The 11,533-nt window shown below is 33.3% G+C and overlaps 4 protein-coding genes across 4 annotated transcripts; 3 read left to right on the plus strand and 1 right to left on the minus strand.

Annotated features, from left to right (window-relative positions):
• Positions 1-1,964: 1,964 nt before the first annotated feature.
• On the plus strand, positions 1,965-2,917 carry LOC103861710. The gene has a single exon (XM_009139432.3). The coding sequence runs from the start codon at positions 2,552-2,554 to the stop codon at positions 2,738-2,740; it is 189 nt and encodes a 62-aa protein (XP_009137680.1). The 5' UTR covers positions 1,965-2,551; the 3' UTR covers positions 2,741-2,917.
• Positions 2,918-4,907: 1,990 nt separating this feature from the next.
• Positions 4,908-7,501, plus strand: LOC103861711. The gene has a single exon (XM_033288250.1). It carries the CDS (start codon positions 6,085-6,087, stop codon positions 6,271-6,273), a length of 189 nt encoding a protein of 62 aa, XP_033144141.1. The 5' UTR covers positions 4,908-6,084; the 3' UTR covers positions 6,274-7,501.
• Positions 6,816-7,499, plus strand: LOC103861712. The gene has a single exon (XM_009139435.3). It carries the CDS (start codon positions 7,063-7,065, stop codon positions 7,249-7,251), a length of 189 nt encoding a protein of 62 aa, XP_009137683.1. The 5' UTR covers positions 6,816-7,062; the 3' UTR covers positions 7,252-7,499.
• Positions 7,502-9,094: 1,593 nt separating the features above from the next.
• LOC103861713 lies at positions 9,095-11,423 on the minus strand. The gene is made up of 3 exons (XM_009139436.2): positions 10,914-11,423; positions 10,737-10,823; positions 9,095-10,630 (listed from the first exon to the last, which is right to left on the minus strand). Exons 1-3 carry the CDS (start codon positions 11,199-11,201, stop codon positions 10,496-10,498), a joined length of 510 nt encoding a protein of 169 aa, XP_009137684.1. The 5' UTR covers positions 11,202-11,423; the 3' UTR covers positions 9,095-10,495.
• Between the last annotated feature and the right edge of the window lie 110 nt (positions 11,424-11,533).

Raw genomic sequence — 11,533 nt, forward strand, 5'->3', positions numbered from 1 at the left:
TATTTTGTGGTACATGTTTTGGCTGGCATTTTGAAGACCGCAGTCCGTGCAGTAGACGCCTGCTATAACTTGCTCGACGACTAATCCGCTGCGGTACAGAACAGAATGGGATGGGTAAACCTGTTTGACATCTCTAACTACATATATTTGTTCAGAGGTGTTATTCACATTAATGACGTTGAATAAGTAATAATTTCATTTTATATGACGTCAGAAATAGATGAAAAATAAGCAGGGAGAGAAGAATACAGTATATAACTTCATATTTGAGATAAGTCGCATTTAACTGATTAAGTTCATTAAATTATTTAGCTTCCAATTCCGAATGTTCAACTGTTTTGGTCTATGAACTATATATATTTAAAATTTGGTTATAAGTCAATTTTGGACCGTGAAGACTTTCGGACGATTGAAAACGATTTAATTTTAACTTAAGCATCGGAAGGTAGAGGTAGGCAAACGAGATTTTGTAACAACGGGATAGAAACAAGAACTTGAAAGTACTTCACATTTTCGACCCAAGAAAAAAAGTACTTGAAAGTAACACAGATCTTATCCCATTTTATTTTCTCAACTTAGGTTTGGAACGAAAAATGGGATGGGAACATCTAGGGCTATGGGATGGGAACATCTAGGACTGAGCAAAAAATCTGAATCCAAAGTAGCGAACCGAACCGAACCCAAAAAAATAGTACCGAATCCGAGCCGAAATTGATTAAATATCCGAATGGGCTCAAAATTATGGTATCTAAAGAACCGTAACCTAACCCGACATGAACCGAAGTATTCCGGGTACCCGAATGTATCCGAAATTGATTTTTATACCCCCTTATATAAATATATTTTAGATTTAATGTCTATTAAAAACATCTAAAATATATAAGATATTTTTAAATGGTCCAAATTAAATACTTGAAAATATATACTAATAGTCAAAAGTAAATGTCTAAAATAGCTAAAATATACTCAAAACACCAAAAATATTTAAAATATCCATTGATTATCTATCCAAATATTCAAACCAAATCGAATTATATGTTAAGTTTAGGTATCTTGACATATGTTATTCAAATTTGCATGTAACATAATATTTTTTTATAGATTTTGAGAAATTTAAAGTATATAATAATTTTAAAATTTTAAAAATAATTTTAATGGGTTCGAATCCGAACGGAAACTTAGAAATATCCGAATGGGGCTGAAATCTTTGACCCCGAAAACCTGAAATCCGAATAGACCCGAACCGAACCCGAATGGGTATTCAAATGCCCACCCTTAGGAAGATCGGTAACTAATCACATATGAAACATTAGTATTTTACCAATATAATACCAATTAGTGTATTTTAAAACAAATGATGAAAATAACAGCCATAGCAAATCAAAATAACATAAATAGTAATACTTATATTATTACTTAATTACTACACGAGCTACTCGTAGATTTTAATAACTAAAGTTTGCTATGACTTATGACAAAGACAACACCATATATGCTGATATACTAGCATATACAAAGAAAAACAAATCATACACCCAATCCTGTTTTTCCAGACAAGAATAAATATATATGTATCAATATACATAGAAAAATCCTAAGATAAATCTATAAATTTTTTGTTACAAATATAGATTTTAAAAATAAAATAAACGTAAATATTTTATCCAAACAAAATAAAAATATATTTATACCCGTAGGATTAATTAATTTATACATTATTGTTTAAAGTTAAGGGGTGTGAGGTTTCAGGTTTAAAGTTTAAGATTTAAGTTTAGAGTTTAGGATTTAAGGTTTAGAGTTCAGTAGTGGAGTTTTGGAATAGGATTTCAAATTTAAAAAAATAAAAAAAAAATAAAAAAATTCAAAATAAAAAATTCTATTGTGGTCATTTTAGTTTTTGAATTCTATTTTGTGACATAAAACTTAAAAAAAGCGATTTGAGAGAATTGCCCATATAGATATATCATATATATGTCAAAATATATATATGATGAATAAAGTTTATTCTAATTAAATAGTATTGTAGATGGATATAGAATAGGTAAAAGAAATTTGATAAAAATGAAACTGAAGATAACCAACTCCATCTGATAAAACATTCACAAGAAAATTGAGCTATGAAGACATGAAGACGTGTTAGAGTTTTGTTTATATATCTCTAGAAGTGTTAGTTAACTTTTAACCCAACAAAATTGTGTATCTGCTGGTGAATTAAAAAGGTGATGTCACTGCTGAGGTATATAAGTAAAAATAAAACACACGTGATTATCGGTAATTGACTAGAGGGACAGCTAATTCTAATGTGAACGCGGTTCATTTTTATATTTTGTCTGTTTTAAAGAGAAATATATTAAAATATGAAACACGAGTCCGAGTAACGACGACCAAAATGGAGGAACTCAAGCTTCTTTGGTCTCCCTCCGTCTCTATATAAACAAATAAAGAGAGCTCTCTCTTTCTCACAAGTCATTTAACAATTTGCAGCTCTGAAGTAGAACTCAAGAAACTTCTAGATTATTATTCTCCGGCGAATATTCAAGTCTCATCGATCATGATCCCCGTGGTAATCATTTCTGAGCTACTGGTGGAGTACACAACGGGTCTCGCTAAACTCATAGCTGTGATTCTTCCTAGGCGGCAAGGCGACGGAAACTTCGTAAGGATTGGCAATTTATCCGTGTATTGTCCTCCTGGATCGTCGCCGGTTCCAGATTACTCTTCGCATCTAGTCAACTTCTAATCCCTGACGTCGATGCTTTGCCTTTTCCCCTTCTATTTTTTTTACCGAGTAGATGAGTGACAGCTGAGGATTTTTTTTTCACCCTTTTGGATACTTAGCAGGCTAGAGACTTGTAAACATTTATTGTATTGAATTATATAACAGAGATTATGACAGCATTTTCTTAATTTTTGATAACTGATCATCTGTTCTGTTATGGTCCAACTAGTAACTGTCCCGGCCGATGACGACTTCCAAATGTTGGTATGCTTGTTGGAAATGAATTAATAATGAATACGTGATTTTACAAACAGAATGGGTTTTAAAATAAAAGTGGGTTAGTGGAACGAATTCATAGTACTTGAGCATTTGCCATTAGATCAAAAATAAGATCAAGTTTTCATATAATTTTTTTCACGAACGTTTTAAGTAGTAAAAATATGCCATTTGTCAGATAATTAGATAAATACTCTTAAATAGCACTAAATAATTTTTTTTTTGTTTAAAAAGTATTCTACAAGGAAAAAAAGTTCTAAAATAATATTCATTAAAAAAGACTTCGTTTCTCTAGCAAGAAAACAACTATTCCCTCTGTTTTTTATATATAACGTTTTAGAGGTATTTTTTTGTTCCAAACTATTTGATGTTTTCAATTTTCTATGTAAAATTTATTACTAATTAATGCTAGATGACCAATGATATTATAGTTTCTATTTTATTATTGCTTAAATTGTGGTTAGTTAAACAATTAATAATATTTTTGTTTAAAAATTAAATGTTTCTTAATCTATGTGCACAATCCTAAAGCGTTATATATAAAAAAACGGAGCAAGTAATAGACTTTTGAAGATTTTTGCTCCAAAAAAAAAAGACTTCTGAAGATTTATTAGGGTAGGCAGTTAGTTGCACAAAAAAGAAAGACATAAATTCGTTTAGATTCCAGCCATGTCTTTCTGTGATTTTTTTTCTGTGATGTTGACATGATGAATCTAACTAAGCTAGTTTTTTCATTACAACTTGTTATTCTTAACGGATGCAACTTTGAATGAAGATCATGCATGGCGAGACGACCGCTACAGAGCTACTGATAAAGCATAAAAGTAAAACAATATAACTTTCTCAAGAAATTGAATGCTATCCAACCCGTTTTGCATCCATCTCATCCTATCTCCAGACATAAACAGTTAGGTTTATAAATATCAAACTAAAGTAAAAGCAAAAGTGTTTGAATTTTTAACCCAGAAATTGGACTACATGCCTGTGGTGCGATTCATCAAAGATTAGGTCTATGATGCACCGGGACGGATACGGGTACAGAAGCGGGGACGGGAACGGGGACGGGAAACGGCAAAACTAAAAAATTATGGATACGGATACGGCATAGATACGTTTATAAAAATAATATATATATACATAAAATTTTAGTTTGGATTGATATATAGACTGATAATCGCATAAACTTCACCGGATGTATAACAGAAATAGAATATTCAAAAGTAATAGTTCCAATCCAAAGTCATCATTATGGTTTCATTTCTAAATTCTTACCTTCGGCAATAAATTCGATGTAGAGAATCATTTAATGCTTTCAATTTCAGCAATATATATTCTTAATCAAAAGTGATGAAAGAAAAAGTAACGGCACGTGCTAAAAAGCTCATGTTGTTAAGTCCTAACTTACGGATACGTCCCACGCCGTTCCAGCACCGTCCCCATGCCGTTACCGTTTCGAAAACGTTTCCGGTACCGGGACGTCACCCAAACTCACGTCCCCGTGCATCATAGGATTAGGTCGACGCTCAGGTAATTAACAATGATTTAATTAAGATACAACTTTTTTTTGTCATCTTATATTAATATTAAACAGGATAAAAGTACAAGAACAAAGCCAAAACAGGATAAAACATCCCCAGAGTCATAAGCCGGCGACGACGGAGCTGCGAAGCTTCCATCTCCTGGAATCAGAACCAAAAGGAGACCGAGATCCTTCCTTCTCACAAACAAAAAACTAAATAAAATAAAAACTCTAAAAACAACACAAACCCGACCGACGGTGGCTAGGGTAGCCAAACCTGCCGGCCGGAGACGCAAATCCCACGGCTGAGTTCTAGTGAGAAGGCAGAGGAAATTTTCTCTCGTATGACCTTACTTACCTATTCACTTGGTGGTCCACTTAATTAAGATACAACTTACAGTCAACTACAACTCATACGGAATTAAAAATTGCCTAACTTATATGATTCAATATTATTTTGTGCGACAATTTTACAGCAGCCAAGTTGTGAACGCGTGAAGCTTGATATGTCCTTTATAATTGTTTAAGCGATACTCTTTTATCATCTATATAATTTATAATATCTCCTCCTCGCAGAATCAGAACAAAATATCTTATATTGCCATACAGAATTAGCTCAAAATCTACATCTGTAAGCTCCAATCATATGTCTAATTATATGTGGCTAGAGTTCCAATCATATGCTACTAAATTTTTAAATCCATCTCCTTATTATTGATTTTAAGTGCAATAATACATCCGACCAAACAAAACATCATAGTTTGTAGTCTTGTACAAGCAAAAAGATAGTTCATGAATTTGTCAGATTTGATGTGTAAAAACTAATACTAGTAATAATATCGAGAACTAAATAGACTTAGACAAAAAAAAGTCTAGATATTTAAGATTTGTCTAGCCTATACAAAGATTTATGCATGTTTGCCATTTCCCTGTTACCAACAAGAAATATATGTCAAAAAATGCCAAACAAAAAAATATATGTCAAAATATGTACTACAGTATATGATAAGTAAAGTTTTATTTGATTTTAAATAGCATTGTAGATGAATCTACGAGAAAAAGCACATTTATTTTATTAAACGTAACTGAAGATAACCCAACTCCATCGGATAGACATTCACAAGAAAATCGAGTTATGAAGATGTAATTAAAGACGTGTTAGAATTCTGTTTATTTATCTTGTATAAGTGAACTGTAACCCCAAACAAGGTTGTATCGGCTGAGTTATTTTTTATTTCAAAAGTGATGTAAGTGCTGACCTGTTAGTAAATAAAACACATGTGTTGTCGTTAAGTTGATTAGAGGATCAGCTAACGCTAATGGGACAAGCGCGTCTTCGTTTTTATGTTCCGACTGTCTGACGAGAAATACAATATATTAAAATATGAAACACGAGTCCGAGTAACGACGACCAACGTGGAGAAACTCTGGCTTTAGGCCTCTATATAAACAAATAAAGAGAGCTCTCTCATTCTCACAAGTCATTTAACAACTGTAGCTCTCGAAGTAGAACTCAAAAAACTTCTAGACCATTCTTTTCCCGCGAATATTCAAGTCTCATCGATCGATCATGATCTCCGTAGTAATCATTGTTGAGCTACTGGTGGAGTACACAATGTCTCTCGCTAAACTCACCGCTGGGATTCTTCCAAGGAGGCAAGGCGACGAAAATTTGGTAAGGATTGGCAATTTCTCTGTGTATTGTCCCGCTAGGTCCTCGCCGGTTCCAGATTTCTCTTCGCATCTTGTCGATTTCTGATTACAGTTGAGACTTTTTTCCCCTTTTGGATACTGATCAGACTAGAGACTTGTAAACAATGCATAGTGTCGAATTATATAATACTAGAACTTTTGATTATGACAGCCTTTTTCTTAACTTATGATAACTGATCACCTGTTCTGTTGTGTCCAATTGGTAATTGTCTCGACCAATGATGATTTCCAAGAATTGACCTCCTTTAAATTCAGTCACATTTTATAGTAGAAGTATTTCAAAAGATAGTCGGTGAAAAAAACAACTTTACCGATATAAATAAAATTTCATACCCATTTTGGTGATATGGACTCCAATTTTGTAGAAAAATAGAGGGACTATTAAACTAAAAATGAGATAAACCTAAAAGGAAAAAACAAATAGAATGTTCTAAAACCAAGTAGACAGATACACACGGACTGAGTATATTTATATACTTTATTGGGTAAGTGGTATATGAAAAGCAGCAGCTAATGGTATATGCCGTATCGGTATTGTGTGCGTAACCACCATGAATTTTGTCTTGTCACCAAAACTGTGACAGTTCTGTCTGCAACGCGTGACACGCGGCAAATTACTAAAGAGTAGTAATAAAATAAAGAAAAGGAAAGCGATATACGTGTGCAAGTAGTAGGTCTTGGAAACACTGGGAGCTTGAGGTTTGCCGCCTATATAAAGAGATTTATACATGTATGGTGTCTCTCAGTTCCAACACCATTTTCTAAGAGATAATAAGTGAGAGACTTCTAGATTTCCGGCGAAAATTATTATTAAAATTTCTTATTATCAGAGATTATGATTTCTGTTGTTATAATCACTGAGCTACTGGTAGAGTACACGACTGCACTAGCGAAACTCACCGCCGGGATTCTTCCTAGACGGCGAGGAGACAGTGACGTTATAAGGATTGGTGGTTTCTCTTTGCGTTTTCCTTCTAGATCGACACCTGTTCCAGATTTCTCTTCTCATCTGGTTGATTTCTGATCTGCGCAAAACCAACTTTCTCAGATCTTAATTTTGTGTGTTTCTCCGGAGCTTTCTAGGTGATTGTGGCTTTGTTTTGAAGAAACTTCTCTAGATTTTGTGTTGATTACTTGATCAGAGCTTTGTATAATTGTATCGAGTTATTACTAGAGACTATTTTGATTAATCTTCCAGCGTTTCTAAATTTTGAGATTTCAATCTTTTGTATCTGTAGAGAACGTGATGAAGAGATGATGTTTTTTTGGCTTCACTCTTCTCTTCTGACAAGACGCACTTGTCTGTTTAGACTTTGTTCTTTACCTTTTAAACCATCGTATAGCCAACTGGTTGTATTGCGATGGTTGCAACTTGTAAAATAAAATAATCAAGTTAGTAAAACCAAAACTATCATTTTGACTGGTATGTGTTAAGGAAAATTAGTGAAATGAATAAAGCAGAAGTACGTAATTTACTATAATAATTTAAAATTTAAAATGTTATAAATTCTAGAAAACTGAAATAAAATTTTAACAAAGGAAAACATTGCATGTAATATGTCAAGTTCATGTCAAAGCTACATTTTATACTTTTGAAGTATATTTTAGAAAATAAACAAATATTTAAAAATTCTTTGCTGTATTCCTACAATAGTTACCTGTCAATGATTTGCCAAACCTACCTTACTCGTATTTTTAGACATGAATTGGTCTGCTTAGACTCAGAGCATTTGCCTTAGGTCTCCGAATAATATTACGTTTTCTAAGACTCTAAAATTTAAAATAATTTCTAGTTTAATTGTTTAAACTTATTTCTAAAAAAAACTTTCCACGAGAATCGAATAACTCAATTTCTAAATACATATATTTTTTTATAGGACATAATATAGTATATTTACGTAATAAAGATTAAACTTATGTATTTCGTAAAGGTGATATATCGTATTAGAAATTTTTTTTTATAGTTGTATATAAATTTATTTTTAAAACTTGCCTTAGGCTCCTGAAACCCTTAGCGCTTAGACCCGTATGAACTGGATCAACCCAGTGACACTGAGCTGAATATCATACCCGAAAAGTTGAAAACGACAACGAATGGACCTCGGTGGTCATCTAATATCCACACAGAAGAGTTGGGAAAGAAAAATAATAAAGCTCGTGTGGTATAAAAGCCATGCTTGTCGTCTTACTCCAATGTCTATCGCCCTATGGACCATTTTTATTAACATTTAATTCGACTTAGTAAGCAGTATCTTAAAATTGACATTTATGGTAATTAGACAGTTGATATGTGTATGAGTATGACAAGTCAATGCATGTGTTTTTTTTTCTCAAATTATTGAAAATAATCAACTACTATTGGGAGGAACTTAATTTCGTTCACTTATTTATTTGATTGATAAAATGTGTCAACGTTTGTAGTTACATTGATGCATACACATAGAAAAGGAAAGAGATATAAGAGAAAAAAGGGAAAAATGAAGGTTAGATGAATGAGTGTCCAATATTTTGTATTAGTGATGTCCCCTAGAAAAAATGTGCAGCTATGTGCACCTATAAGCAAATATTAATGTGAAAATGACACAATAACTATTATCTAGCACAAACCATCATATTACATGAATTATAATTTCTTTTAATAAATTATAAGAACTATAAATAAATATAAACATCTACTAGATTAATCAACACCTTGCTTTAACTCATTAAAATGATTTCAGTCACAAACCCCACAGGACCACATGACAATACATCCACTAGAGAGAAAAAAACAATGGCCGGTGGAAGATACAAAATATTTGGGTAGAAATTTGTCACTTCCCTGAAGACTAACTAGATCACTCAATCAAAAACAAAATGTCATTTCCCTTCTTCTTATACCCTGAAATTTCATATTAAATTGCAAGTTTACTTTCTACAAGGCGTATAATTTGAAGCTATAGTTTAGATTTAATTTTCCAATAATTACTAATTTTACAAAGTTAAAATATAGACCATAAACAATATTTATGCATTATTGCATAACAAAGAGGCAAACTGCCAAAGTATGAACAGTATGAGAAAGGGACCGTCCACACGGTATTTGGTATTTGGCGGCTTTAATGATATTAGCTAGGACGCGTCATGGTGTTAGCCGTTCTTGTGTGGACCTGGTTGTATCATTTGATTTTGATACTAAGTGTTGATTGACAGTTGGTTTCAAATTTACAACTTATCTCCACTTCAGATTCGATAAGGGTTAAGGACTCAAGATAAAAGTAACTATCATCGTAGCAAAAGGGAACAAAGTATCATTTTAATTTAGATATTTTTTTTTGTAAAAATGAAAAATAAACAAAGATAATCATATATAAATAATTAGTTTCATAAAATTTTGATCTAACTTATTTTAATTTTATTTTTGTGAAACTTATTTTAATTTTATTTTTGTGAAACCCAAAACGTTGACAGACAAAATTCTCACATGAAAATTTTAAAATTCTAAATTTTCCTATGTGATTATATCACTTTCAATTAGTTTCATGTCATTGACATGTCATCAATTATTTTGACTCTTTTATTTCTAGAATCACAAGACTATATGGACGCTGTGTGTGAACATGCACGGTTTTAAAACAATATCCAATTGTTTTTTTTTTTTTTTTTTTTTTTGTAACTGACAATATCCAATTGTTGGTGTCCTAAAAGAACAACGTCATTTTCAATTGGTTCATTATTGACTTGTTAGAGATTCTAGAACCAAGAATATAACCATTGGTATCGCACAAAATCAAATTTTTATACTTCTTTTTAAAAGCACAAAATCAGTAAAATCCGTACGGTCCACGAAGGATGCCAAGTTGGAATAAGAGAAGAATCTAGTCAACAACACCAACACATCTTCTATAAAACTACATTGCTTCATTCTCCCATTTAAACATTCCTTTTGAATATTCAGACATCCATTGAAACTTGATTCTACCAGACTATTCCTGGGAGAAATTTAGTTATCTACTACACAATGCTTTCAGTAGTGATATTTGCTGAGTTACTTGGAGACTACACACGGCTGCTCTTGCTAAATATTGAAAATGATGTTAAGCGCTTTGAGTTATTCACTAAGCAAAATATTCATCTAAAGATGGCACTGTTATTACAGACTCATAACATTCATCACTCTCAAGATTTAGCAATCCAAAAAAAAAAACAAATTCCACCACACATCCTTCACTTGTTTGGTGCAGAGAGCAGCAAGATTCTGACACAACTCTCATAAACGCTTCTTACACCTAATGTCCTCTACGGCCGCGGTGCAGCTCCCGTAAACTCCTCCACCTAGAATTTTCTAATGCTTCACAATGCGGTTCATAACTCAGAGTCCAATGTGGGCAAGGTGCAGCCAAATCACAGACATAACAGTAACACTACACACACACATAAACAAAACATAAACTTGTGTTACATTAAACCCTTGAAGCTCTGTGTCAGATGACATATAGAACTATAGAAGACAACACAGATCTATCTTACCTGATTACAATGCAGTGAGTGCTGAGTCGATCCAAATGGGTATTTCAAGCAGAGATGCCTTGGATGTGGGAAGTCCCTACAAGCCACCTGAAAGCAGTAATCGCGTCAAGATTATGCCTAAAGACCCAAACTTTACATGAAAATCAAAAGCACCCAAGAGTCAGTAAGAACCAAAACCTGTCCTTTCTCGTGTATAATCGCCACATCGTCGTCATCACCTCCTTCTGGGTTATCGGAGAAGGACGAGTCGAATGAATCGCTGGGGTCGAAATCGAGGATAAAGCAATCCTCTTTCTCCTCGAAAGGTTTCATATCCTCCTGTCTTGTCTTGAGACAGAACATGCCTCTGAGAGGTGTCCCTTCTTCTACTTCTGCTATCTCCTCGTTGCTGAGTTTCTTTCTTCTCTTGGTCTTCATCTCCTTCATCGCCTCCCACAGATCTGGAGCTATCTCCACAATTTCCATTTTTCAGACTGTAAAGTATCGATCTTTTCTTGGTTCTTTCTTGAGAGAGCTTTTTCAGAAAATGCAAAGTGACCGTTGCGCCTCTACACCGCACTGAGATTTAAAGAAGCAGGGACGACGATTCGGTTTCATTTCGAAATATTTAATTATCTTGAATGAATCAACCAAATTGCAGTTTGGTTAGGCGTTTGGTACGTTTAATTGAATATGGGCCTCAATTAAAGCCCAATTAATGGCCTCTAAAAGACAAATCCAGTCTTCACAGTAGGTTCGATTTAGATGTTAGACCATCCGCATTAGCGGTTTAAGAGAGGTTCGTGGGCTCGAAATCT

The sequence above is a fragment of the Brassica rapa genome, chromosome A03, assembly GCF_000309985.2.
Source record: "Brassica rapa cultivar Chiifu-401-42 chromosome A03, CAAS_Brap_v3.01, whole genome shotgun sequence".
In the NCBI taxonomy this organism is placed as follows: domain Eukaryota; kingdom Viridiplantae; phylum Streptophyta; class Magnoliopsida; order Brassicales; family Brassicaceae; genus Brassica; species Brassica rapa.

What these genes read in the sequence shown, in the direction of transcription:
- LOC103861710 (XM_009139432.3), top strand. Translation starts at nt 2,552, where the DNA reads ATGATCCCCGTGGTAATCATTTCTGAGCTACTGGTGGAGTACACAACG.
- LOC103861711 (XM_033288250.1), top strand. Translation starts at nt 6,085, where the DNA reads ATGATCTCCGTAGTAATCATTGTTGAGCTACTGGTGGAGTACACAATG.
- LOC103861712 (XM_009139435.3), top strand. Translation starts at nt 7,063, where the DNA reads ATGATTTCTGTTGTTATAATCACTGAGCTACTGGTAGAGTACACGACT.
- LOC103861713 (XM_009139436.2), bottom strand. Translation starts at nt 11,201, where the DNA reads ATGGAAATTGTGGAGATAGCTCCAGATCTGTGGGAGGCGATGAAGGAG. An exon ending in TTATACACGAGAAAGGACAG is followed by an intron (nt 10,824 to 10,913) that starts GTTTTGGTTCTT and finishes TACTGCTTTCAG; the next exon opens with GTGGCTTGTAGGGACTTCCC. An exon ending in ACTCACTGCATTGTAATCAG is followed by an intron (nt 10,631 to 10,736) that starts GTAAGATAGATC and finishes GTGTGTGTGTAG; the next exon opens with TGTTACTGTTATGTCTGTGA.